Below are 27,254 nucleotides of genomic sequence, written 5' to 3'. Positions count from 1 at the left end.
ATGTGAGGGTCTTAAATGCAAAGCAAGCAGGACCTAGCAAGGCCACGCGGAACGACCTGATCCGCATGATTCATATTTCCTGTGGACAATGAGGAGCTTCGACCCCTTCAAAATGCCCCCAGTGTAAACTACAGCTAAATGTTGGTTGTGTACAAATATTGACAGCAAACAAGAAAATGAAGGATCAGAAATATATGATATATCAGGATTATCATGTATTTTGTTCATAATTCATCTTTCAAAGCTTGTACATATATGTAAAGCAAGTTTAAAACTCAAGTGAAAACTGTCTTTTATGCAACCATCTCTAATGCCAGATTGGAAGAGTGGAAGCAAACAAAATCACAGTTTGGAGCCAAAAGCTTTCTGGTGGAGCGTATCCACTCAGCATCGCACTCACAACAAACAGTGAGTTACAGCTGCTGCGCTCCGTTGAGGCAGATTGGGGACTTTCTATGAGTGTGTGTGTGTGTGTGGCCTAGTATTACTATACTTGTGGGGACCTAAATCTGTTTACATAGTCACGTGTGGGGACTCGCCTCCCTTATGGGGACACATTGGAGGTGCCCATGAGAGGGATCATTCATTTTAGGGTGAAGACTTGGTTAGGGTTAGGCATGTGGTGGTTGTGGTTAAGGTTAGGATAAGTCTCCAGGAAATGCATGTAAGTCAATGTAATGTCCCCTGAAGTGATGTATACATGGTGTGTGTGTGTGTGTGGTTATTATGGTGGAAACAAACACAGAGAGTGTGTAGTGGGAAAACACTGAAGAGCATCTGTCTGGGCTCTACGACAATATACCACATGACTAATTATAGGACCATAGACGCTGTTGGGTACCGTCACACGCACGCACGCACGCGCACGCGCACACGCACACACACACACACACACACACACACACACACACACACACACACACACACACACACACACACACACACACTGCCTCGGAGACAGGTTTTATTGTCGCCAGTGGAAACATTGTTCCAGTGTTTCAATGGGGACACATTTACATGAAAACAAACAGTAGCAATTAGAAAGCAAAGCGTTGGGATTAGATGGCGAGATAAGAGGTTGGTGTGTGTGTGTGTGTGTGTGTGTGTGTGTGTGTGTGTTCAGTGAGGGAACAAATGAGAATGTGTTTATTTTTAGGAAGTAGCTCAATTGTTCAAACGAGAAACGCAAGACAATGGTAAGTGTTGCTAACAGTTTGAGTGCACACATTGAAAGTGCATGTTTGTTTCTCAGATTACTGCAAATGAGAAGAATCCCAACAAAGTCACACTGCTCGCTTCACTCTATTAGCTGACAATCAACAGTCATGTCGCTTAAATGTCACCATCAAGAGTCTATTTTAGAACTCAAACACGTTTTTTCCAGTTAAGTATCATTTTGAAATATTTGAGTATTTTAAAAAGGACATATTATGCTAATTTCCAGGTTCTTGCTTGTATTTTGGGACATGTCTCCATGCTTTAATGTTCAAAAAGCTGTTTATTGTTCTCATACTGCCTGTGCTGCAGCACCTCTTTTCACCCTCTGTCTGAAACCAGAGCCCAGTCTGCTCTGATTGGTTAGCTGAAGTTGTTATTGGTTACCCGTTTAGAGATGTCCCGCCCCTTCGTCTAACATGTATAATGTCTTGAAACGCTAGTGTTGCATAGTGTCATGTCACTATGTTAGGGAAGCAGAATAGGCCTCTGTTACATCTCTGCCAATTTCACTACATATCATTTTAAATTTTGTATTTAATGTGTTGTTTTTTTACATTTCAGGGCAACAAAAAAAGAGCAAAACATGTATAAACACTGTATATATATATACATTTATCTTTTTTTATGTTGACCTTTGGTTTGCCTTTCCATTACATATCTTAGCTGAAATCTACCTCGGTATGCAACACCCTCAAAACAGCTGATGTTTACATGCAAAGGTATATTTTAGTGACAGTACTGTTCAGTGCGTGTGATGTTCTTCACGATTGTATCACAGACGTGCACACATACACACATACTGCTTAAGATGTATGTTCCTCACTAAACTGCTGTGTATTATTTAGAAAGCACTAGAAGCCCAGGTGTTTAATTGCCTAGAAACTCTGGCCTTGGCGCCTTTTGAGAAAAACCTGTTTTATAAAAGGCGAGATAAATATCTTCACTTCTATGCAACAAAAGTATCTTTTCATACATAATAGATGCAAAAAGCCGGCAGCTGTTACCTTGGTCTGTCCTTCGATGACAGTGAGAGGCACGCTGGTGGAGGGCCACTTGTTCCGGGGAGGTAAAGGCTTCTCGCAGTTCCATAAAACCACAATCTGTACGGAGAAAGAGCGCAGAGTCAGGACCAAGTGTATTGTCATGCATATCAGTATGCATGAGTTTCTGCATATGCTTTTTTCTAATGCTTATTTTCATCTTAAAGAAGCATCAAACATCAGGATGCTAAATACACCGACGGACATTCGCGGACCCGCCAGCAGCGTCAGTTTCCCATACCCGCCAGCAGCAGGGGAAACTGACGCTGCTGGCGGGTCCGCGAATGTCCGTCGAATATCCAACCTAAGACTAAATTCGCCGGTAATACAACGAGTGAATAATTTATCTGTATGTTTTAACCGCTTTGAAACAGGATATGGTATATGGAGTGTTTTTAATTATAATCTTAAAGGTAGGATATGTACGTTTGAGAAACCGGCTCGAGATACACTTGTTATATTCCATGGAATGCTCTTAACATCCCGATAGCAATGAATATCTGAAGTGCTTTGACAAAAAAATCCATAAAAAGATTTCATCTGTAGAAGCCGTAATACTGTAAAAAGTACCTACCTGCCTGTCAGCCTTCCATCGGGGCACACACTTATCTCGTGCCCTCATTGGTCATGTGCGCGTTCGTGTGTGTTGGAGGAGGGGCTCTATACGGAAGTGGCAGATTTTCTCCGGTTGTGTATTTTCAAATTTGAACGCACTCGAGCCGGTTTCTCAAACTTACCTACCCCACCTTTAAGGTAGCCTACATAATTCAATAAATCACATATTTGTATAAGCTGTCCCACTACTTTCCAGTAAGTATAACAGTTAGCATCTTGGGTACCAGTCATGTATATTAAAAAGCACAGAGGTCAAGTTAGTGTGGGTATTAGAAAACACAATGTTAGCAGTATGGCGGAGTAAGAACAACACAGGATATTTCAATAAAAAGTCAGTTAATTCCACATAAATATGAGAATAAAGCAGTATTGTTAGGAGGAAAAAGTTCCCTCTGTTGATAGGATTAAGCATGCATGCATGTTGACATTTTCTTGACTTTCTTTTCAAATTGTGTTCCCTTTCCCATGACTGGTTTCTGCACACTCTATCATCCTCGTTTTGAGTTTCATTTCATTATCCTTCACCACATAATCAGCTTTATGTTGAATCATCAGGCCATCCAAAGGCCTGCAGTACACAGTCAATGGCGACAGACTGCTCTCAGGATAATGGGTCTTCCATTTTAAAACGTTATTCTTGAAATAACAGTGTTTTTTTCAGTGGCATTCTGTTGTGTTTAAATATCCACCCATGACATTTTATAGGTAGATGTTGAAAAAGGAAAACAGAAGAAGGAAGAATAAAAAAGATATTGAAGTGAAGTGACTGTTATTTTGTATATATTGATTGTTGTGCTTTTATTAATGTCTTAAATGTGTGCATATGTATACATGTGTCTGTTGATTGTGTATATTACATATTTTGTATATATATTTGTATGTTTTGTATTCGGGATTGTGGGAAACGGTATTTCGATCTCTCTCTGTACACACAAACTGAAAGATTTCCAATAAAGTTTACTTTGAATAAGGAGCCGTATAGGAGAAGAGGAAGCTGGGGGGAAAGGTGCTAACTAAAACACGAGACAGTTACAAGTGATGCGTTTCTCTCATACAATAGTACCACCTCTTGATATGGTGCTTTGACAGCTCATATGAAATACTGTTAAGTAAGCCTGAAGCGGCATCAGATCCCAGCAGGATGTAGACACACTCTCCTACCTGTGCACAGAACTTGGACTTGGCTACGGCGATGATGAGCTTCACCACGGGGGAGATCTGGGCCTGAAGAGGAGTCACCGCGTGGATCACAGCTGTGAACTGCTGCCACGGGCTCTTACCTGCACACCAGAGAGGGCACACGTACACACATCCTTTACTCAAGTAGAAGTACAGACACTCGTGTTTAAAAATACTCTGGTGAAAGTAGAAGTACTGACTAAAAGAAGTATGGGCTTTGAAATGTACTTCAGTAAAAAGTACCCATAACTAGCAGCTGTTTTAAAGAGTACCTGACCTCCCTTTATATTAATAGAACAATAATGTCATTGTTAGCTAATGAGTGTTTCCATGCTGACCAACGGCAACATGACAACGTTTCCATTGGTCCCTCTTCTTTAGAGAAGAGCAGGAAGTGATGGATACACGGATCGTGTTCCAATCAATAGGCACGCAATGACTCTAAAGAATAATGACCACGCACCAACACACATTCAGACTAAAGGAACCAGCTGTTTGGGAAATGAGAGAAGTAGAAAGTACAGGTATTTGAGTTCAACATGTAAGAAGTAGAAAGTACAGGTATTTGAGTTCAACATGTAAGAAGTAGAAAGTACAGGTATTTGAGTTCAACATGTGAGAAGTAGAAAGTACAGGTATTTGAGTTCAACATGTAAGAAGTAGAAAGTACAGGTATTTGAGTTCAACATGTAAGAAGTAGAAAGTACAGGTATTTGAGTTCAACATGTAAGAAGTAGAAAGGTATTTGGGTTCAACATGTAAGAAGTAGAAAGTACAGGTATTTGTGTTCAACATGTAAGAAGTAGAAAGTACAGGTATTTGAGTTCAACATGTAAGAAGTAGAAAGGTATTTGAGTTCAACATGTAAGAAGTAGAAAGTACAGGTATTTGTGTTCAACATGTAAGAAGTAGAAAGTGCAGGTATTTGTGTTCAACATGTAAGAAGTAGAAAGTACAGGTATTTGTGTTCAACATGTAAGAAGTAGAAAGTACAGGTATTTGGGTTCAACATGTAAGAAGTAGAAAGTACAGGTATTTGGGTTCAACATGTAAGAAGTAGAAAGTACAGGTATTTGGGTTCAATGTAAGACGAACAAGGTTAACTAGGTTAATGGTGACTGCTGTAAGGATATCAAACTACCCCAGTGCACATCTTTACAAGTGTAAACGTCCAAACATGTGTGTGCGTGTTTTCCATCTGGCCTACAGCCATCAGTTCACTCTGCTGGTCGGGTGAAACACGGAGACTAGCAGAGCGAGCAGGTGAACACATCCAGCTGACACACACACACACACACACACACACACACACACACACACACACACACACACACACACACACACACACACACACACACACACACACACACACACACACACACACACACACACACACACACACACACACACACACACACACACACACACACACACACAGACACACACACAGGTCTCCATAAAGCTCCATGGTGGTCCGTGCTGCTCCCATCATCAATCTTTCTGACAGGGCATACACTCCCCATGACTGAGCACGAGTAAACACGTCCACACCGTTCGCGTTGACTGACTTATTTAGGGAATTAGGGATCTTGCCGATTTGTTCATATAACAAGTAGTTGTATTTTCTACAACCTCACACTGAAAGAGGCTCTTGTACGTTTTGTTTTCCTTGCATTTATTGGGGCAGACACATGAACTACACAGGACCAAATAAGTTTTGTAGCAGAACCACATTTTAAATCACTTCCTGGATAAACGATCCCCAGTATACGGTGCGATGGGAAATGAGGAAAGGTATTCCCCCCGTGGCAAGAAACTTATCAATATCATAAAGCATTGGCTTCTACGATTTCATTTTCTCAATATATTTTCTGTTCCACAAAAAAAACGAGTCGAATAGAAAAGCCCATGAAGGCATGTCACGTGACGTACATGCAAATAAATAGTTCATAATATAATTAGATGAAGGTGTTTTGATTTTGTATAAAGAATTCTGTTCATGCCCAGTGAAACAATGACGACATTAGCACACACTGATTTAATTGAGTAAAGATCACGCAGCCCTCGCTGCATGCTGAGTGACGGATTATTATTCAGATTGGAAAACAAATCATGTATATGTAGTTTATTAGAGATATCCCAACAGTTCAATTAACTGTGCTGCAGGTTTTAGAGTACAGGTTTATTATGAGATGACTATTTGCATCACACAGATTGCATGGAGATAACAGTAAGCAATGGGACTTAAGGGAAAAGTATTTAGGTTTCCTAATCATATTACGACATATCTGAAACTAGGACAAACTATTCAAAGATGGTGACATGACGCACAACACATCGCCTTATAGGTGATATGGCAGATCTATTAGCAAACAGTTGCCTATATTTTACACATCCAGAGCAACATTGGCCTTTACTTGGAGTTGTGGTTGTTCTATTTTAATTTTAAAGTCCTTTATTAAAGGTAGGGTAGGTAAGAATGGAGAAACCAGCTCGAGTGCGCTAGAATTTGAAAGTTCCTTCAGACTTCCTCACAGAGCCCCTCCTCCAACACACACGAACGACCAATGAGGGCACGAGATAAGTTTGTGCCCAGATGGAGGGCTGACAGGCAGGTAGGCCATCCAATTACTTTAGCCGGGCCGAGGCAGATGATTGGTCGAGCTTTTTACAGCGCCACGGCTTCCACAGATGACATTTTTTTATGTATTTATTGTCAAAGCATTTCATGTATTCATTGCTATCGGGATGTTAAGATCATTCCATGGAATATAACAAAACGTTTTCCTGAAGTGAATTACCTCCCCCACCTTTAATGTTTATTTTAACTCTGCTTTGGTCTCCTCCAACACCTGAGGGAAATATTAGGCAGTTTATATTTTTTGCTTTAAAAAAAAAAACCGAAGACACCCTATTATTTATTTCATGAAATACCAATAAGTTAATGCTTATAAAGTTCGATAACATAACTGACAATTTCCCATTTATGTATTTAAAAAACAAGCTGACGTTAACACACATCTGAGGGGAAGAAGGGCTACGATGTAGGTCACAAAATAAATTAAATTGCTGTGATATAACACAAAACCCAAACAAATGACCCTCAGAATACACAGTGACCTCGGGTGGACACACACAGCCCCGCTGACTGCAGGCACATGGCATGCCAAGTGGTAACGGGAATAAGGGAATACACACATCCTCATGGCTAAGTGGAGCCAGAGTGCTCTTTAGTGTTGCTCTATCCATCTCTCTGACACCGGCCCCCTGACCGGCCATCTCAGGTGGGCTTAGTGGTATTTATGGAAGCGCCCTTGAGGGGTCAAATAAAAAGGCTCAGTCCTTCTGTTTCATCTGAGAGTTCTAACTTTTTATTATATGACATATATATATAGAGCAATAATTGCACTAAACTCCAGCTTGCACACAATATATATATATTTTTAATACATATTCCTGCACTTTAACTTCATCTGCATATTGAAGTATGAATGTTGTCTTCTCCTGAATGTTGTACTGTACGTCTCTTGTTTGTCTTTTTGATGGCACCTTAATAAAAGGAGTAGCTCTACTCATCTCATTGTACCACCTGTATCATGACAATAAAGGATTCTATTCTATTCTATATGTATTTTATCCCAGGCAAATTGTTACACCGATTATAACAAGGTATTTGTTATGATACAAAGAAAGGTGCTGATGCCAACACTCGTACTTACTGAGGGTCTTACAAAACTGCCTTATTACTGGGAAGTGTAGCACCCGGGATTTTAAAGTAGTGGGAGTCTATACATAGTTGCTTCAGCAGCATTGATTCTGGGCGGCTCACACCTCGTGATAGAGGTCACACATGGGTCATAAGTCAGGTGGGTGGGGGGCACGTACAAAGGCTCAGTCCTTCTGTTTCATCTGCATTTTCTTGAGCAGAGTTGTGCCTTTTGAACTTTTTATTATATTACATATGTTTATTTTATCACAGGCAAATTGTTCCACTCTTTCGAACAAGGTATTTGGTATGAAACACAATAACGGAGACATTACTTGATGCTAACACTCGTACTTACTGAGGGTACTGTAGCACCCGGCATTTTAAAGTAGTAGGATTCTGTACATAGTGTAGTTGCTTCAGCAGCATTGAGTGGTTCACAGCTTGTGATAGAGGTCACACGTGGGTCATAAGTCCACACGGAGGTCATATCAGAGTAGTAACACTCGCATGAACCAAGGTGTGAACGTGTCTTAAGCTGCGTGCAAAGAGAAATATGGATCGGGGCGTTGTAAGTGCTAAGTTACATTTTCTTCTTCAGTAAAAAGCGAGGGCCCGGTGAGGAGACAGCTTCCTGTATTGTTGCAACTGTCTGCAGAAAAGATTCAGTATCTTATTGCACCTCTTTCAAACCTTAAAACAAGGAGCCCATAACGCACTTAAGAGATATTCTGTGTTATCAAAAGCAATTAAGGTCACATGTGGCTCATAAGTCCACCAGGCTGTCATATCAAATGTAACATAAACTGCCTGTTGACTGACGCATTGTGGCATTGTAAACGGTTGTTAAGGATACACAAATATGTCAAATCTAGTAAGTACACACTTTTCTGTCTTTTTGTCAAATGCTTTACTCAAGTGTCCCCGTCTTATTTGTCTTTACTCTATTACATCTGGTGGTGTTTCTATATGAGTATTGTAGAGGACACTAAGCTGCTGAACCGTGAAACAAGTAGCACATGGTCTTTATACATTATTAAAGAGATAGTGTGTGAGAGCAAAAGCCAAGAAACCGATGATCCAAACTAAACGTGATGTCTTCCTGAGACATCTTCCCTGTCACTCTGCTCTGAATGTTAGGGTTGAGTGAAGCGGGCTGGACCCACATGCAGATTTCAACGACAAAATACCTTTATTCTGTAACCCATCAAATAATGCAGTTTTTCACCTTGTAATACACAGCAGCTCCCACTTGGGGCAGTGGTGGGGCAGCAGAGTCTGCATATGAGGGAGGAGAGGAAGAGCAGGCCAGATGTGGTTGTTAATGAGGCTCAATGAGTGGCAGCTGGGTGTGTGGGTAAGAGTGTGGGCAGTGTTCGAATTGTTTGATGATGTGTTTTTCTGATGCTGCGGGGAACCAGCAACTTCCAGAACCGACGAAAATTTTTGGAGCTGCAGTTTTTGTCTTTTCCTCACCAGAGAAAGGATTATAAAGGATTCCACTCTCCAGAGAAAGGATTATAAAGGATTCCACTCTCCAGAGAAAGGACTGATGGTCATTGGATCACCAGAGAGAGAAACTACAGACTACCCGGGTTCGATTATTGTTCTGTTGTCCATGACAGCAGATTGGGTTTCACTGGGGTGGATGAGGGGTTTGTGAAAGTGTTGTATGAATGTTTTAATAAAATGCCGGCTATATTAATTTAATATTGTTGTTTTTTTAATATTGTCTTCTACTCCTCATTGAAAGCAACCTAGTACATAGAAGTGTTACAATTCCAAGGCCAACGCGCAAGAAACAGAACACTACCCCGTGACACAGACAAACCAGAACTTAAATACACACAAGACTAATCACACAAACAAGACACCGGTGAGGAGGGAGGAGAAAACACAGGGCACCAGGTGAACACAATCGGGTCATCAGACAGGAGGGGAAGCGACAGGCAAGACAGGGGGTGAAGACTTTTCAAAATAAAACATGAAACCCAAGACACAACAGACAGACAGATCGAGACACGGAAAATATGATTTTATCGGGAATTTTAACTGCCAAATGTCACTAGACGGGTAACCTCAATATGTCTGTGGCACCAATGACCTCTGAGAAAAACCTAAAGCATGTCGACATGTCAGAGTCGAGGCACAACATACCAATATGAACCTGATGAGTATAATACGGCCCCTTTAACACATTATCTAAAAGAGAATCGATTAGTATATCTAAAATAAGCATTTCTTTCTGACTTGTTCTTTGACCTCTCCTCTTTTAAAGTCTTAACGGGCTTTGTACAGCTCCAGCTCCAGCATACTGTCGCAACTTTTTTTTGCGTGTTTTATACAACCTAAAGTAGCTCCACATCACAGCACTCCACAAACCAAAGTGAAGATGTAACTAGAGCCGTCAAATCGTGATATTCTTACAGCTCCTGAGGTCACTGCGTGCGAGCAGTAAGTCAAACTTTTACCAGGCAGAAGCTGCGACTGCTTTGCCATCAAAAGTTATGGGAAGGTAGTCGAGTGAGGCCGCATACACACGGCATCGACGACAAGTTATTCCCCGAGCAGCAGCACAGGAGATGGCAGCCGCTAAAATAGAGATTTACTGCAGAGGCATAAACCCAACTGCCCAATCTTTCCTTCTCCCCCGATCCCTCGCTTCTTTCTTCCTTCTAACCCTTGGGTCCACAATTCCTCCGAGAAAAACAACACACACACACACACAACACACACACACACACACACACACACACACACACACACACACACACACACACACACACACACACACACACACACACACACACACACACACACACACACCACACACACACACACACACACACACACACACACACACACACAAAACTTTCTGTGCACTCTTTGCATGCAGCTTGCAGTTTCCGAACTCTGCTTCGACAACACTCTTATATTTAAATACATTCTTGATCCTTTTGCGTATCTCTATCTCAGTTATGCAATCTTTACAACAAGGTCAGCCTTCACATTGGCTGCTTTTATGTTTGCTGACTTGTGAACAACCAGCAAACAGCAGCCTTGTCTCTGATATGTTTGTCTTTTGTCTCGAGATCAGGGTTGTCAGAGCAGCCAACAGCTTCCGGGCAGAATCAACAGTTCACTTGGAATACATTAAAAAGAAAACTGGAAGAATTTCAACTAAATGAACAGAAAAATCCAAGGAGGAACGCATCAGAAACTGACAGGTGTTCGCTGGCAAGAGCAGCGGAGGAACATCGCCATTTTTCAAATGTGGTTTTGGCTCAACGTCTACACTGTGCAGGCATAGCGGCATCTTAAAAGGAAAGCAAATGGTGCCAAACGTTTGGTGAGCTTCATTCTTCCTTTCTGCCAATTTTTGATTAGATTGGAGAATGGGCATTACTAAAGTAGCTGCTAGCCTTTCTCGTTGCAATGTACAAAGCACAGTCATCATGTTATTTATTGTATATAGAGGAAACTGTTAATCGTAATGACTCACAGGCAAAAGGGACAATAAGAAGAGTTTTTAATTATGTTTTCCAAGGAGATACGTTTTTTCCGGTAGATTTTCGATTTTGGACACGTTTATGATACACAACTTTTTTTGTACAGCAAGATAATCTCCACACATTTGAAGCAAAAAGCTAACGTTAGGCTATGACAGGCTAACTACATCACGGTCACACGACTTCAAGTCACAGCCGCTATGCTAACGGCGGCTGCTGTAAACGTTGTTCGGCGTGATGAGGTTTAGTGGTTTATTTAGTCACTCGTTAGAAAGCAATGTTTTGACGACACATAAAAGCTTCTGACTTTTACCAGTGGGGTGTTTACTGACTGATGTGATGAAGATTTTACTTGGAAATCTCATAAGCTTGTTTTGCCGAAGGAACCAAAGTGGTAAAATGTCAGGTTTCAAAAGACTCATTCCTGCACCACTCTATAAGGGGTCCATAAGGTCGGATAAAAGGTTTTGGTGAAAGTACCAAAAACAATTAAGACCAATCTCCTAAAGGTCACCTATTATGAGTAAAGAGACTCTGAAAGTTTCAGGAACAAAGATTTTCTCTCTTTTTGATCCATTTCTATAAAAACCTGTCTGAAAATGAGCTGATCAGATTTTGGCCACTTTGTGATGTCATAACGATGTGTTGGCTTGGTAACCATTAGCCAATCAGCAACCAAGGTAACCCCCCCCCCCCCCCCCCCTTATCACCTGAATCTCCTCTAGAGCACCATTGTGTTCTTTGTAACCAAATCTCTCTCAGAGGGGCGTGGGGAGGGGCTCCTTGTCTTCATCTAAAGTAACAGACAGAGAATCAGCACTTTTGAAACAGGGCTGAAACAGAGGGGATTATGGGTAATGCTGCAATGATCTGTTTGGTGTTTGGAGCCAATCAGAGACATGTTCTGTATATATCTGAGAGCTATAATATATTGATGGAAAACAGTATAATTAAGAGTTTATCGCCGGCCACTAGAGGGCAGCGTCACTGCTGTCGCTGTCCGGATATGCCGTGCTCTGACCCGGTAGTGCCGAGCGGCCATTTTAGTTCAAATATTGTTCATTCACTCCGCCTCGAGTTGAGACGTTCATCCACTCATTCATGTAAGATTGTTTCCACTATTGTTTGGTGTGTCTTTACTCTATGTAATTGAATATATGTGTATTGGTCATGACATGCATGTATCTAGTACTTTGTCAGCTTATCTTGCTGCATTGCTCTGTTTCAGGGTGTCGTCATCCTTGTCATTAAAGTACCGAAACTGACATTGAGGAGTGTGTTTCTTCAATAATAGGGGATCTTTAATATGACCAGATGAACACTTACCCAGTATGGCATAGTAAAAAGGGAACTGGGCGGGGTCAGATGAGTACTGGGGGAGAGCATGGAGACCACCAGGAAGGGAATTCCACAGCAACCTGTTTCTGGAGACATGGGAGTCCACACGGTCCTGGATGATCTGGAGGGAAGAGACGGAGGAAGTACAGAAACAAGAGGAAGAGGAGAAGAAAGGAAGCATGGGAGGGAAAAACAGAATGAAAAACACAAAAGAAGATAATAGGAAACAGAAATAAGTGAGAAAGAAGGAAGAGGAATCATGAGTGAAGAGAGGTGAAGATATGAAGTGTGACGAGGACAAAAAAAGACATGTGATTAGTTCATTAATTTTCCTCTGCGTAATTGTCTCCTACTTATAAAGGCAGGGCTTGACAGAGTGTGCAAGAAAACCATGTGTCTCAAAATTAGGAACATTTCAATGTTTTTAATTGAAAGATATTCCTTTATCGATTTGGAAAAACCTCCTGCTTCTTAAAGGGGACCCATCATGAAAAATGCACTTTGTGATGTCTTTTATACATCAATATGTGTCCCCGGTGCGTCGGGGAACTCACGCAGCGTCAGAAAATAAAACCCTCTCTCTTTTCCTCCGTACCCAAATCTTTTAAAAACAGGAGAACAACGAGCAGATACAGATTCGCTGCCGATCTGACGTCAAATCGGCAGCGGACCCACAGAAAATTGCTATCAGAAACAATGTGTTTTGAACGTAATCTCGTCTTTGTTTACATTAGCATCGCTAACACTCAGAGCTAACCTGTACTGGAGAGCACATCTGTATATAAAAAGGAACTCACCTTGTGATAAACCCGCAAGAGAAAAAGCATTTGAGCTCCATACTATTTCAGAAATAATCCTTGATGTGGTTTAGAACAGGATGGCGTTTTATCACAGCAGAATTGAACTTTATCTCCGATTCTGATCAGGCATTAGCTCCGCCTCCTCTTTTTCAAGCTAAGGACCCAAAATCCGCGTTTCTCTAACAGGGCTGCAAAAGAGGAGTATGAGGCATGGCTACAACGGGTGAACTGTTTGGTATTTTAAGCAAAACACTTCACAGTCATGTTTTGCATAGATGAGAGTAACACCTACGTCACTTCCGGGGAAAAAATAAGGCCCCGCCCACTTTTGGGGGAAACCAACGCTGTGATTTGAACGGCGGTCAATACAAATTCTGAAGTTTTTGCCAATCCGATCAAATTTTTTCTAAAACCGTCGATTTTTGGATCTTCAAAGAGCTCGATCACGATGGCCAGTCAGGCAAACAATTACATTCGATCATTGGTAATCGGCAATCGGTCTTGATATATGGTTAAATTAAAATCAGTAGGAGAGGCTGTAATTTCTCCAGCTGTTACTCTCATGAGCGAGGCAGAACATAATAGTTTTATCATGCCAAAAAGCTGCTGTGTACCTCAAACATTAAAAATAATCCAGAGTTCAGTGTTTCTGTTCTTCCTCTAAGAAGAAAGGACAGTGAAAGAAGAGCTCTGTGGCTTCAGGCTCGATCGCCGTTCAAATGACAGCGTTGTTTCCCCCAAAAGTGGGAGGGGCCGTAAAGTGACGTAGATGTTACACTCATCTATGAAAATCGATAGCCTATTGCTATATTCAACCATATATCGAGCCTGATCGTCGATTTCTAATGGCTTAATGCAGTTGTTTGCCTGTCTGGCCATTGGAATCGGGCTCTAAGAAGATCAGAACATCTCCAGTTTTCTTAAATTTCTGATCGGATTGGCAAAAACTTCAGAATTTGTATTGACCGCCGTTCAACTGACAGCGTTGTTTTCCCCCAAAAGTGGGCGGGCCGTTATTTTTGCCCGGAAGTGACGCATTTGTTACCCTCATCTATAGGTATGGCCCTACAATATATTTTTCTTAACTTTAAGCTAGTTAACATTTTATGAGACTTAAAAAAAAAAAAAAAAAATCGTTTTGTTAATACATGAAACAAATCCTGTTTAACTGGAAAGCAAATTCACATGTAAAGTAATTTAGGAATAAACAAAGCTGAAGAATGAATAACATCACTCTATTTCAATCTGTTCTCATGATGTTCGATCGAGCAACCATACATTGTCCATTCAAGCACAAGAAACTTCATATTGCAAATTCACGTGAACACATGCTTCCTCAATATGGCCTCTTTGCACTTTCCCCCTCTGACTATAGACATGTGATAACATTTGGAAATAAAAGCAAACGGCAGTTTAGCTGCAGCCGCTCGGGGACAGACCTCAGACACTTGCTTCACTTGGGGCAACAACTTGCTCCCAACACGAGGAGTCCATTAGTTATTTAGCTAATATCTTCCATCCAACGTGCGACCAAAGGTCAGGGTCCTCAGAGTGTTTTAAGTCTTCAGGGGGTTTTGAGGAAGACCACTGGTCTCTAAACACAATAACACGTCTGGTTCCAGTGAAGTTCAGCTACAAAAATGTCACTTTTTTAACTTAATTATACTGGAGTTTCATTATTAGTCGATAACGTTGTATGACAAATTACGTTGTTTATAATGACGTTGTTTGACAACTTATAGTATGATTTTAGGACTGCTCACAGCAGTGGAGGTCTATCAACGTATTACAAATATTTGCCCTTTTACCTGTTTTTAGTCAATTCCATATAATCATAGGAGATATAATGATATATGGGACCTTAGGAAGTTAATTACCTTGTGACCTTCAAAAGAAAATTACCTGCCAACTCCTGTATACAAAATACTTCTTTATTTTGAACGCTCTTATAAAGACCAGCAGGCCAAATCATTAGCCCGTGAACCACATACCTGAACGAAAGAAGCTGTTGATTTATGTATTTTAGGTATGAAATGGTTAAAATGGACCAATTTGGAAATGTGTAAAGCATTCAAAGGTAACATAATGCTCATCTATATTTAAATTTCAATGGTTATTGAGTAATTGATATCCATTATAGCTACAAAGACTACTTCAACTTGAACACGTTGAATAAATAAGATAGTAACATTCACTCCAACATATAAGTATAGGATACTCGCCATTCTCTTTTGTCGTCAACTGATCTGTGGACAATTGGCACACAAGCCAGCTGTTAGCACACACACACACACACACACACACACACACACACACACACACACACACACACACACACACACACGCACACACACACACGCACGCACGCACGCACGCACGCACGCACACACACACACACACACACACACACACACACCTCGTGACACCGAATGCCAGCCTCTCAGTATGTGGGCCACTACAGTTATCAATAACGCCTCATTTCACCCATTTAGCCCGGTGGCGTGCTGGCTCTGAGTTTTTAGCACATCTGCACGGCTGTCAGTGGGCTTCTGTCTAATTTCATACCCTGCTACCTCTGGGCATCACTGGTGTCACTGAGGTGTTGTTTGTGCAGTGATTTTAGGGGGAAATATGCTGCAATTTGCCTTAATTGTATTATTAAAATGCTTTTTCTCTTGCGGGTTTACTACAAGGTCACTTCCTTTTTCTATATCCTGCTTCTTTCCACATACTCTCTCCGGTACAGGTTAGCTCTGAGTGTTAGCGATGCTTGCTAATGTAAACCAAGAACATATTACGACCAAAACAGTCGGGCGTTGTTTCTGATAGCGACATTTCTGATAGTGATCCACATTTCCGATATTACGCCATATGGGACGCAAATCTGGATCAGCTCCGTTGTCGCCCCGTTTTTAGAGTTTTTTATGTATAAAAGACATCAAAAAGTGCATTTTGCATGATAGGTGTCCTTTAAGCCAAGATACATTTTAATATCACACATGTAGAAACCAAAAGCTTCATGCAAACACAATAGACATACCAACAAATATGGGATGAACACAATTAAATACATGTTATGCATGGTAAGCTAAACAACCAAATCTGTACTTTACTGAACGCAAGAAATTCAGCTTTTGTTCAACAGTGTGGTGAAAAAATAAACCGTATACATGTTTATTTTTTTATTTCTCTACATTTAGTTGCCTATATTTGGTATATCTGTATCCCTTAGCATTTATCGTACATTGATTTTCCTAAAAAATTCCAAATTTGAAGTAGTAAAATACACGCAGTCTGTCAGTCGGGCTTGTACTGTTTTACCCTTAAGACCAGTATGTAAGAACACTTTTGTTTATTGACCCTATGACCTGAGCTACTGTATTCAAGCATTCAACATTATCCTGCAATACCACCAGATGGACCGAGTTGCCAATGTTAAGCAAAAGTTAAATGGACTCACTTTAAATCGTGAAGCATAATTATGGAGCACAGACTTTGAGATGAGCAATTTAAAGGTCAAATGAATGTTTCGAAACATTTAAAAAAGCTTTACCTTTGCAATTAAGGCCAATTAAAGAAACTGTGCTTTCCATCTCTAAGTGAAGTTCATCTACTGTGGTGGAAACAACCTTGAATCATGCACTTTTCCACTATTTTCACTATTTCAGGCAGAATACATTGAATTTAAAGTGTGTGTTGATAGAGTGCCACAGTGACGAGTCCTAAAACCCGGAAGTAAGTTAGCATTTTACCACTTCCGGTTCCCTCGTCTCCGAGCCAATGGGATCTCTCCATAGGGTTTTGGAAAATATCTGGAACTAAGGTCGGTGGTTGAGACGCATTGAAGAGACGGATCACGTTTTGTTCTACGACATTAAATCCATCAGCTGGTGATTTCTGAAGAGTTGACGTGTCTGAGAAACGATGGTCGTTACCAAGTGGCGGAATAGGACTACAGAAGTTGTCGAGGCCGTTGTACGTCATTACGCCGAACACGTAAACACTCCTCTAAGTTAGTTTGTCCTGTTCTGCTTGAAAGCAAGTCCCGGCCTCCTGCAAAGTGTTCAAACAAACGCTTCAACTTGAACCATTTTGAATCTGTTGAATATGGATCTTAAGTCGGCGTGACGTTGAAGCAGCGACCCTGCTGTAGTTCCTTTATAGCATAACGTTAGCATTTTGCTTCTGGCGACTAGATGTACGATTAGAAAATGATAAAAGTAGGGTAGACACGTGGAGATTATCCGGCTGAACAAAACGTGATTCGTCTCTTAAATGCGTCTCGATCACAGACCTGATTTCCAGCTATCTTCCAAAACCCTATGGAGAGATTGCATTGCGTGTTTGTGGAAGGAACCGGAAGGAGTTTAGGTTGTAGGCCGCGTCACTGTGGCTCTCTATGAGCGATCTCCCATGTTGGTAATTAAATCCCATCCGAACGAGCCTGAAGTCGGGTAGCGATGTGACTGGATGATAAGAAGTGAGGATGACTGCAACAATAGTGTGTGCTGCAAGAGGGATCATAGCTGTTGTTCTGATGTTTATGTGATTATGATGGCGGTTGTGATAATGACGATGACGATGATGATGATGATGATGATGATGATGATGATGATGATGATGATGATGATTAAGAGGATCATTATGCTGTGTGTCTGAATTCAGAGAACACACAGCCCCTGAGGACTCAATCAAAGATGTGAGGAAGTGAACCAACAGAGAATAAAATGAGAGCAGGAAGGTTTTTACAATCCAAGTTCATGTTCTACATTTGAGCTAGCGAGGTTATTTAATGAGGCTGCCTCGAGATTGATTTTGTCTTGAAAGCAGACACACTCATACTTTAACGATGCATCTATTGACCTTGTTAGCAGATTAATCAAGCTCTCATAAACCCGCTGTGTGTTAACTGTTGAGCACCAAATGGCAGAGAGTTAAAGGTGGGGTAGGTAAGAATGGAGGAACCGGCTCGAGATCGCTGGAATTTGAAAATACACAACCGGAAAAAAATCTTCCACTTCCTCACAGAGCCCCTCCCCCAACACACACGAACGCACATATGACCAATGAGGGCACGAGGTAAGTTTGTGCCCCGATGGAAGGCTGACAGGCAGGTAGGCCATCCAGTTACTTTAGCCGGCCCGGCTCAGATGATTGGTCGTGCTTTTTACAGCGCTACGGCTTCCACAGATGACATGTTTATGGATTTGTTGTCAAAGCACTTCAGATATTCATTGCTATCGGATGTTAAGAGCATTCCATGGAATATAACAACAAGTGTATCTCGAGCCGGTTTCTCAAACTTACCTACCCCACCTTTAATGTTCGTGACTAGTTGGTCAATGAAAATAGCATTTAGCATCTGATGGGAGATGGTAGACCAAAACAGAGGAAAAATGGGAGCGAATGGGACACAAATGGGGCGAAGCCTGCGAGCTGGTTCAGGCAGTCAACTGGAGCACCAATGATACATTAACACGTGACGCGCCTCGTCCCTCTGACAACCAGCCAATCACATTCTCCTAAACATGCCGCTCTATTGAAGCTGCCAGGTCTTCCTGCCTCTGCCTCCTCGCTAGCTGCCGCTGCCACTGCTGTGTTCACTTGCTGCTGCTGCGTTCAAGTTCCTGCTGCTGTGTTTCATGTTGCTGCTGCTCGCCCCCCCCCCACACTACCCCAGCTCCCACCTGTAGGCTCGGGGGATAGTTATCTATTCATCGCTCAATGTTCTTTGTAAATCTGTGGAGTGATGAGGCCCGAGCCTAGACGCCAAACTCAAACTATATGCTGCTTCTAATAAACGTATTAAGAAACACGTGAGTTGTCTGACTGAAAAGAATAATTATGTTGCTTTTTGTCGACTGAATATTCATTTGTCAATTATGTGTCAAAAACGTTGTTCTACGCGAGCAGGTGGGGGAATACAAATCACCATTTAGGATTTGAGAGTGTCTAACAATGTATGTTAAATTGGATCTCCTAAGATAATATCAAATCTAAGTGTGTATTGATCTCATGTCTAAGGTTATGTAGTCAAATCAAGTCACCGACCATGATCACTATGTGCTGAGTGGAACATTTCAGTATTGTAATAAGCTACAAAAAGTAAGACTGGCCAGAAAATAACACAGACAAACGACTTTCCAGGTGCCCTTCAGCTAAGTGTTCGGAGCTACTTCGAGGTTAAAACATATGAATATCAAGCAGAACATTGCTGAAAAAGAGAGGGCACATTCAGCTAACCTTTTTTTTTTGGTAAAGTATAACTGACAACTGTAGAAAGAGTTTTAAAGTTCATCTCTGTGAGGTGAGGAATAGCCAGCGGCGATGTATAGTACAGAAAAACGATGTAGCAGCTTAAATCCAAATCTCCGTACAACACTAAATCCAAAACGACCATTAAGACCATTTCCCCCCGAGCTTACCTCCAGAGTAGTTAAGACGATTTTGGTTACTGAAGAAAAGTAGGCATCCCACAGGAACTGAGTCTGCTGGCGGAGAGCCAAGATCCTGTCACGGCCCACGGAGCGAGTAATGGAGGGAACCTGGAGGAAGAGGGAAGGAAAAGCCAGAGGACAGAGAAGACGGTGAGATAGATTGAGTTAGATTTTAAACAATGTTGAGTGAGAGGGAAAAAAAAGGAAGCATAAGTAATTTTGTGGACGTGCAGAAACGATTAGAGGACATTTTTTTTCCCTTTCAGCAGCATCACATCTTACTCCGCCTGTCAACAAGCTTATCCCCAGGACAGATTGCAAACAAACCACCTGCCGTCCATCTCCGAACTCTGCTCACACCTTCTGTTCGGAAGTATTAAGTGTCCGCTGGAAAGAGCCAATTAAAAACAGGTTCAAATCAATAGATGCTTGGAGCAGGACAATGTTTTTTTGTGACATACACTGCCCTATTGGATAGACCCCAACATGTACCAAATGGGTTCTTTAAAGCCTGTCTTTTAGTCGGATGGTATTGCCTACCGTTAATTGTATAAAAGTGTATATTTGTACAATATGTGATCCAGGAATTGTTCACGTTCAGATAATTTTTTCAGTGGGTTTTGTGAAGTTCACATTTATACTAACACCACCAAGTGTTACTCCTGTGCAGTCGTCTTGTTGTACTGTAGTAGCTAGTTTGGTGGTTATTGTGGTAATACATGAAGTTAATTACTTCCTAAACTCATATATGTGCAATGTACAGTATATATATATTTGACTGCTAATGTTCCAAGATGGCAGTCTTTCCATAAACCCTTTGAAACTTGCCGTACATGCTACATGCTACATGATACATGCTACACGCTACATGCTACATGCTACATGATACATGCTACACGCTACATGCTACATGCTACATGGTAATACCAGAAAGGTCTTAATGATTGTGCATTTTTCTACTCCTTTAAGGTTTTTAAGGTCCTGCTACTATTTACATGCCCCCCCCCCCCAGGACTATGACTATTATATTGTTACTCATATCGTTTTAATTATAATTTTGTCATTTACTCTCTTTATGTCTAATCCCTCGCACGCACGCACGCACGCACACACACACACACTTTTGGAGATTTCCACTAAAGCGCGGAGCTCGCTTTAAGCGTGCCGAGCCGTGAGGGGCCCGTTTTTGGTTGCGTTTCCACTTGGCGTAGTACCGGCTAGCGGGTACTAAGTTTTCTGGCCCCATAAAATCGTGGTTCTAGGGCCAGGAACAACCGGGCTGAGTCGGGCTGAGTATGCTAAACCAGAGAGAGAGTCGCTGGCAAGGGGGCTACAACTACAACAAGATGAACATATTTGACCGTGATTTAATTGTAATACACGTTTCAAAATGATGCCGAAGTAACTACATACTGATACCGGTTAGTAAAAACCACGAATTAACGCTTTGACAAGTCTGCAGACAGACGGCAGAGAAACACCTTTTAAAATGCGTGTTTTCTGAATGGAGATCGGCTAAGTTAACGCAGTATAGGCTACGACCGTCCACACTCACAACAACGGCCTACAGACATAAATAAAGCAGCGACTGTATTCGCCATGACGCAGGCAGTCTGTGGTTTGTACTTGTTTACCTTTTGTCTAGTTTCTGAACAGATATGAGGAGCTGTGAGCTCTGAGGCTAGCAGCTAACGGCTGTGTTGTTTTTCTGGGGCTCTCATTGAAGATGACGTCACGGCTCCGCCTACACTGCGTTACTATAGTTACTACCCCAGCTACTAAACTGTAATGGTAATGCACCATAAAGTGAGCCAGTCCTAACGAGGCCTAGCCATACCGAGCGAGGCCGTGTAGTGGAAATGCGCCATTACATGTATTTCCTGGAGACTTATCCTAACCTTAACCATAACCAACACATGCCTAACCCTAACCAAGTCTTCACCCTAAAATTAATGATCCCCCTCATGGGGACCTCCATTTTGTCCCCATAAGGGAAGCCAGTCCCCACACGTGACTATGTAAACAGATGTAGGTCCCCACAAGGGTGGTAATGCTAGACCGCACGCACGCACGCACGCACGCACGCACGCACGCACGCACGCACGCACGCACGCACGCACGCACGCACGCACGCACGCACGCACGCACGCACGCACGCACGCACGCACGCACGCACGCACGCACGCACGCACGCACACACACACACACACACACACACACACACACACACACACACACACACACACACACACACACACACACACACACACACACACACACACACACACACACACACACACACACACACACACACACACACACACACACACACACACACACTGTTTTGGTTATCTTCTTTGTCTCCATGTATATGTTGTCATTTGTCTTTACTTGTAAATGCAACTTACTGTGATATGTGTATCTGTGACACTGTACTTGTATGCACTTGTCTTGTAACTCCCACACACACAAAAAACGATTGTGCATTTTTTTGTTTTCTTTTGATAAATATCAAATGATAAAATAAATTGTCCAGATGTGTTTTTGTGCTTCGAACAGCGTCAAAGGGAGTTCTGCGACAGCAGCAAGCTCTGCAGGCTAGGATCCTGAACGACCTGCTCCTGGTGGAAAGCTGCAGGTCCCAGATCAGATTGTCATGGAGGACAGGAGCAGCTGTTGTGCCTCGCAGCATAAACACCTCAGGGAGAGGCAGTGAGGGGAGGAGAGGGAGAGAGGATCCTGCTAAGCATCATGCAGGAACACGTAATGCTCAGTTTGGAGAAAAACAAAGTAGCTACTTGATGAGGTCAGACAGGACCTTCGCTGCTGCTGCTTCACAATGAGGCTGAAGAGGCAATGATGAAAACCAAGTTCCTGATCAGCTCTCAGGAGGAGGAGGTGGATTTGGGGCTCAGGACCCTTCTGGTGATCTGGCCACCATCCTGGAAGCTCTTCACTCAGGTCTTATTGCCAACAAAGTCAGTGGAAAAGTACGGAAGCCCTGAGAGGGTTGGGAGACTTATGACTTCTGGTGATTCATTTGTTCTCAGTCTGATTGAAATAGTTTTCTCTTCTGTCTTTGGCACTATGAGACGGGTGCAACCGTACATTTGGCGAGGATATTATTTTAGGTTTCTTAAAGCGGCGCTTGTATGCAAATGTTCTCGCTACGCAAGGAAACTACAGCGGGAAAATGTCAGGCTGCTCTCAGACTTCACATACGTAGTATATGACCTATAGATCCGTAATGCTGCCTCCCTGGACATCTTCCAATCATCACTAAAACACACCTGGCCTTCGGGCCCGAGCCCTTCTCCGGTCCCCCGGCTTCCTTTATTTATTTCTTTGGTTTGCCCGTTGATTGTCTGTTTGTTTTGTTTGTCCACCATGTACAGCGACCTTGGGTTGAAAGGCGCTATATAAATATCATTTATTATTATTATTATTATTATTATTATTATTATTATAACCGACATAATCCTTTTCTAAGTTATCCAAATAAGTGTGACACAGGGCAGACAGTATAAAGAGAGACTGTGACAGGAGAAGGCTTTGGTTGGACAAACAAAGGACACTACTAAGTGTCCTGTTTGAAACAAAAGTACATTTTCAGATTGATGTATATCACTTTATTATGTGTTGTTGCATGAAGCATCTGATATTACTGGGAAGCTGGCTGGCTGTGTTGTGATTGGTCAACTGATCAGTGTGTAATAGTGATTTTTACAATGTACTCTGGTTCCTTCGACTTAAGGGCAAGGAAGATTAGATAAGTGTTTTGAAGAAATACCGCTTGAAATGTAAATCAATACCATTTAATTTTCAATTTGTAAGCCATCCAGATCTGTTGGACAGTAGTGTGAGAAGCATTTACTAAATTAAATACCAGACACATTCATAAAGCGATCCCGTGTCCCATTGTTTTAAAAATAATTGAAGTATTTCTTCATTTCAAGACATTTGAAATTCAAGGTTCTAATTTAGATTAATTACCTTAATGCCTCTTTAAGCGGGACCACTGTAACTTCCCAGTGAAGTGTGTACACTCTAATAGAAAATAGGGTTAGAATAAAGCGTCCCAGTCTCTAACGGAGGATGCTCTGACGTCGATGTGGGAACCGACGACAGCAGCGCGAGCTTTAATTGTTCCGCTCTCTGCGGTGGGATATAAACAACAGCAATCAAATCAGCTCAATTCTCCTCCCTCCATTGACTTTAATAGTGTTTGTGTTCCTCAGCAGGGGCATGGTGTGTGTGTGTGTGTGTGTGTGTGTGTCTGAGTGTGCAGTGCATGATATCTCCTCTCCACAGGGGGATTAGAAACTCTACATATTAAACAGCCAAGTATTGCACTCCTCGGTGATGTAATTGAAAGTAATGAGATTCAACTCTCTCAGCAGGTGTTGTGCTGCACAGTGTGTGTGTGTGTGTGTGTGTGTGTGTGTGTGTCTAATTCAGGAAATTAAAGTAAGACAAAGAGGGCAAGCATCCAGAATCCCTTTACCAACAGGAATCATGCTTGTACAAATATTGTAATGCTTATAATTGCTTTTGTTAGTTGAACTGAGCAAGAAAGTCAACATGCTGAGCTTGAAGGATAAACACAGTTCCTTAAAGTTGTCGATGGAGTCCAGAAGATTTTATTTGTTGGTCTCTACGGCTAGTGTTTATCAAAGCTTACAAATAAGCACACACATTTGAATGTTACCCCGCGGTTTAATGTCTAATACATCAACGTGAAATGCAACACGGCCCAGACCCGAGGGCACGAGCCTTCCAGCAGCTGGCCCCAGGCTGCCCCTCCACGCGAGGTCGGCCCAGACCCTAGGGGTTTTAAATCTACTCACACACTTCTTCTCCCTGGCCTTCTAGAGCGGAGCACGACTCCTGTTTTTTATATATCTGCTGTAATTTATTGTCTTTTATTGTAATTGTAGTAATGTGTTTTTATTGCATGTACAGCACTTTGGCTCGACCAAAAATCGCTTTTAAATGTGCTTTATAAATAAAACTTGATTTTATTTAATTTGAACACATCACATAACAACATAAAGAATAATTTATGATTCTGGTGTAAAAAGTTACATCTTTTTAATTGTTGTTTCGGCCCCCACATCAGTTACACATTTGGATTCTTAGACGCGACGCATGGAAGAAACCATTTCATCACTGGCTCTAAAGCTTTAATAGTTGCGTATACGTCTGCAACATAAAGCAACTTAAAGTGAACATGCTTGTTTTGTTCAAACTCTGTAATAGTGAAGCCTATTTTCAATCAGCCAGCTTTTAGACGGACGTTTGTGTATTATTATTAAGAGAAACACAAACACCTCAAGATGCTTTTATTGGTCTCAAAGCCAAGTGTGTACTTTCAATGGAAGCCTGTCTGTTAGTGTGATTCACAGAGAAACACTATCACGGTGCTGATGGAGCGATGATAGCGGCACACACACACACACACACACACGCACACGCACGCACGCACGCACGCACACACACACACACACACACACACACACACACACACACACACACACACACACACACACACACACACACACACACACACACACACACACACACACACACACACACACTCCCACTCCCTGTGCAGGTGGCTGCATAGGTCACAAAGGTGGCATGTGGAAATATAGAGAGTAATTACAGAATGTAAATATCACGAGTTCTGCACACTGCCTTAATTAAAGGGAACAGAAGGAGATCACATTTTGGAATAATCTGTCTTCGATAAAAATAGTCCCTGGAGGAGGTGTGAGTGACTGTGAATATCACAGCTGTCATGTCAGAATAAAATAAAATCCATTAAAAGGCACATGAATGCAATTCGATTTCCATCCCTTCCCGAAACACACGTCGACACGTCAATTACGGGCTGACGGAAGTTAATTATACACGCGCTGAAATTAACATTTGCCACCCACAACACATCCCCTCATGTTGACGATAGTAAACTCTCAGTAATTCAATTGTTCTGATGAATAGCCATTTCTTTAAAGATTTGCAACACGTCGGTTCCTATGGATTGAAGAGTGGCTTCTGATCTAGGTGTTGTGCTTCTGTGTTTAACCCCAGCTGGATGCTTGTGATCCCTGCTGGGCGGACGATGTTATATTACGGGAAGATGTTGGCATGTCAACACCCAGACACTGGATTAGCCTCTCCAGAAAGGCCACATGTCACTTGTCAACATGCGATTTAATTTGTTCATAAGTAATTACGATAACTCCGGTCCATTAAACACAATGATGCCTTTTCAATGTATCCTCATATTCTATCTTTGCCTTCTCCTAAGAATGTCCGGCAATTACATAAATCAGTACATAACTGTTCCTGCAACAAAACGTACTTAAAGGTGGGGTAGGTAAGTTTCAGAAACCGGCTCGAGATACACTTTTTGTTATATTCCATGGAATGCTCTTAACATCCCGATAGCAATGAATATCTGAAGTGCTTTGACAAACAATCCATAAAAAATGTCATCTGTAGAAGCCGTAGTGCTGTAAAAACTACAACCTACGATGGCCTACCTGCCTGTCAGCCTTCCATCGGGGCACACACTGATCTCGTGCCCTCATTGGTCATGTGCGCGTTCGTGTGTGTTGGGGGAGGGGCTCTGTAAGGAAGTGGCAGATTTTCTCCGGTTGTGTATTTTCAAATTGTAGCGATCTCGAGCCGGTTTCTCAAACTTACCTACCCCACCTTTAAGTGATGTAAACAAATCATAAAATGGACTTCTTTAAACAGGACACGAAGTAGCGGTGGCCTTGTTTTGTGGACCAACCCATCCACCAAAACCTTCTCCTGACACAGATGTTGTCGCCCTTTATACTATCTTCCCTTTGTCACAATTATCTGTACACTAAATGTGTATGTGGTATATACTAAGTTGTATTACTTTTAAAATTATATAAAGTCTGAGAGCAGCCTGACATTTTCCTGCTGTACCTTCCCTGCGCAGTGGCAGACTTTGCTGACTTTACAAACCATATGTTGACTATCAAGAAAAAAAGAGTTCATTTGAGGCAGACGTTTTATTAATGTCATGAAATGAAACCTCGCTCTGATCTGCTTCTTAAAGTAACGCAAACCATTTCCTGTCCGCTGTGAAGTGGCTTTTTTATTGTTTCTTGTTGAAAGAGTTCTAATCATTGAAGAATATTTATATACAGACAAGTATCCCTCCCTTTCCGGGGGAGCTCCATGGGATCTTATTTCTGAAGAAGTATGTATTGAAGTCAATGGAGAGAGAAACATTATCTTTAGATCCCGTTTGAATTGTGCCACGAATTACACACATGATGTTTGTCAATTTAAAAGATAATTTTGCAAGTCAAAAAATAGAAATGTGTCGTGAAACTGTGAAGTAACACTTTGTGTGAAACCGCTCAATG

At 41.8% G+C, this 27,254-nt stretch overlaps 1 protein-coding gene across 1 annotated transcript in view; it reads right to left on the bottom strand.

The window, feature by feature from the left end:
• The window catches only part of LOC117439799 (exostosin-1), a 316,371-nt gene that overhangs the window by 28,626 nt on the left and 260,491 nt on the right, over positions 1–27,254 (bottom strand). The window contains exons 5-8 of the mRNA XM_034075884.1: positions 19,831–19,950; positions 12,594–12,726; positions 4,035–4,153; positions 2,223–2,318 (exon numbers count right to left, since the gene is read on the bottom strand). Of these exons, the coding sequence (XP_033931775.1) occupies positions 2,223–2,318; positions 4,035–4,153; positions 12,594–12,726; positions 19,831–19,950 (468 nt within the window). The remainder of the gene's footprint in view (positions 1–2,222; positions 2,319–4,034; positions 4,154–12,593; positions 12,727–19,830; positions 19,951–27,254) is intronic.

This window comes from Pseudochaenichthys georgianus, chromosome 24, assembly GCF_902827115.2.
Source record: "Pseudochaenichthys georgianus chromosome 24, fPseGeo1.2, whole genome shotgun sequence".
Taxonomy (NCBI): domain Eukaryota; kingdom Metazoa; phylum Chordata; class Actinopteri; order Perciformes; family Channichthyidae; genus Pseudochaenichthys; species Pseudochaenichthys georgianus.
The sequence above is the reverse complement of the archived record's forward strand: the minus strand, read 5'-3'. Positions and strand labels throughout refer to the sequence as shown.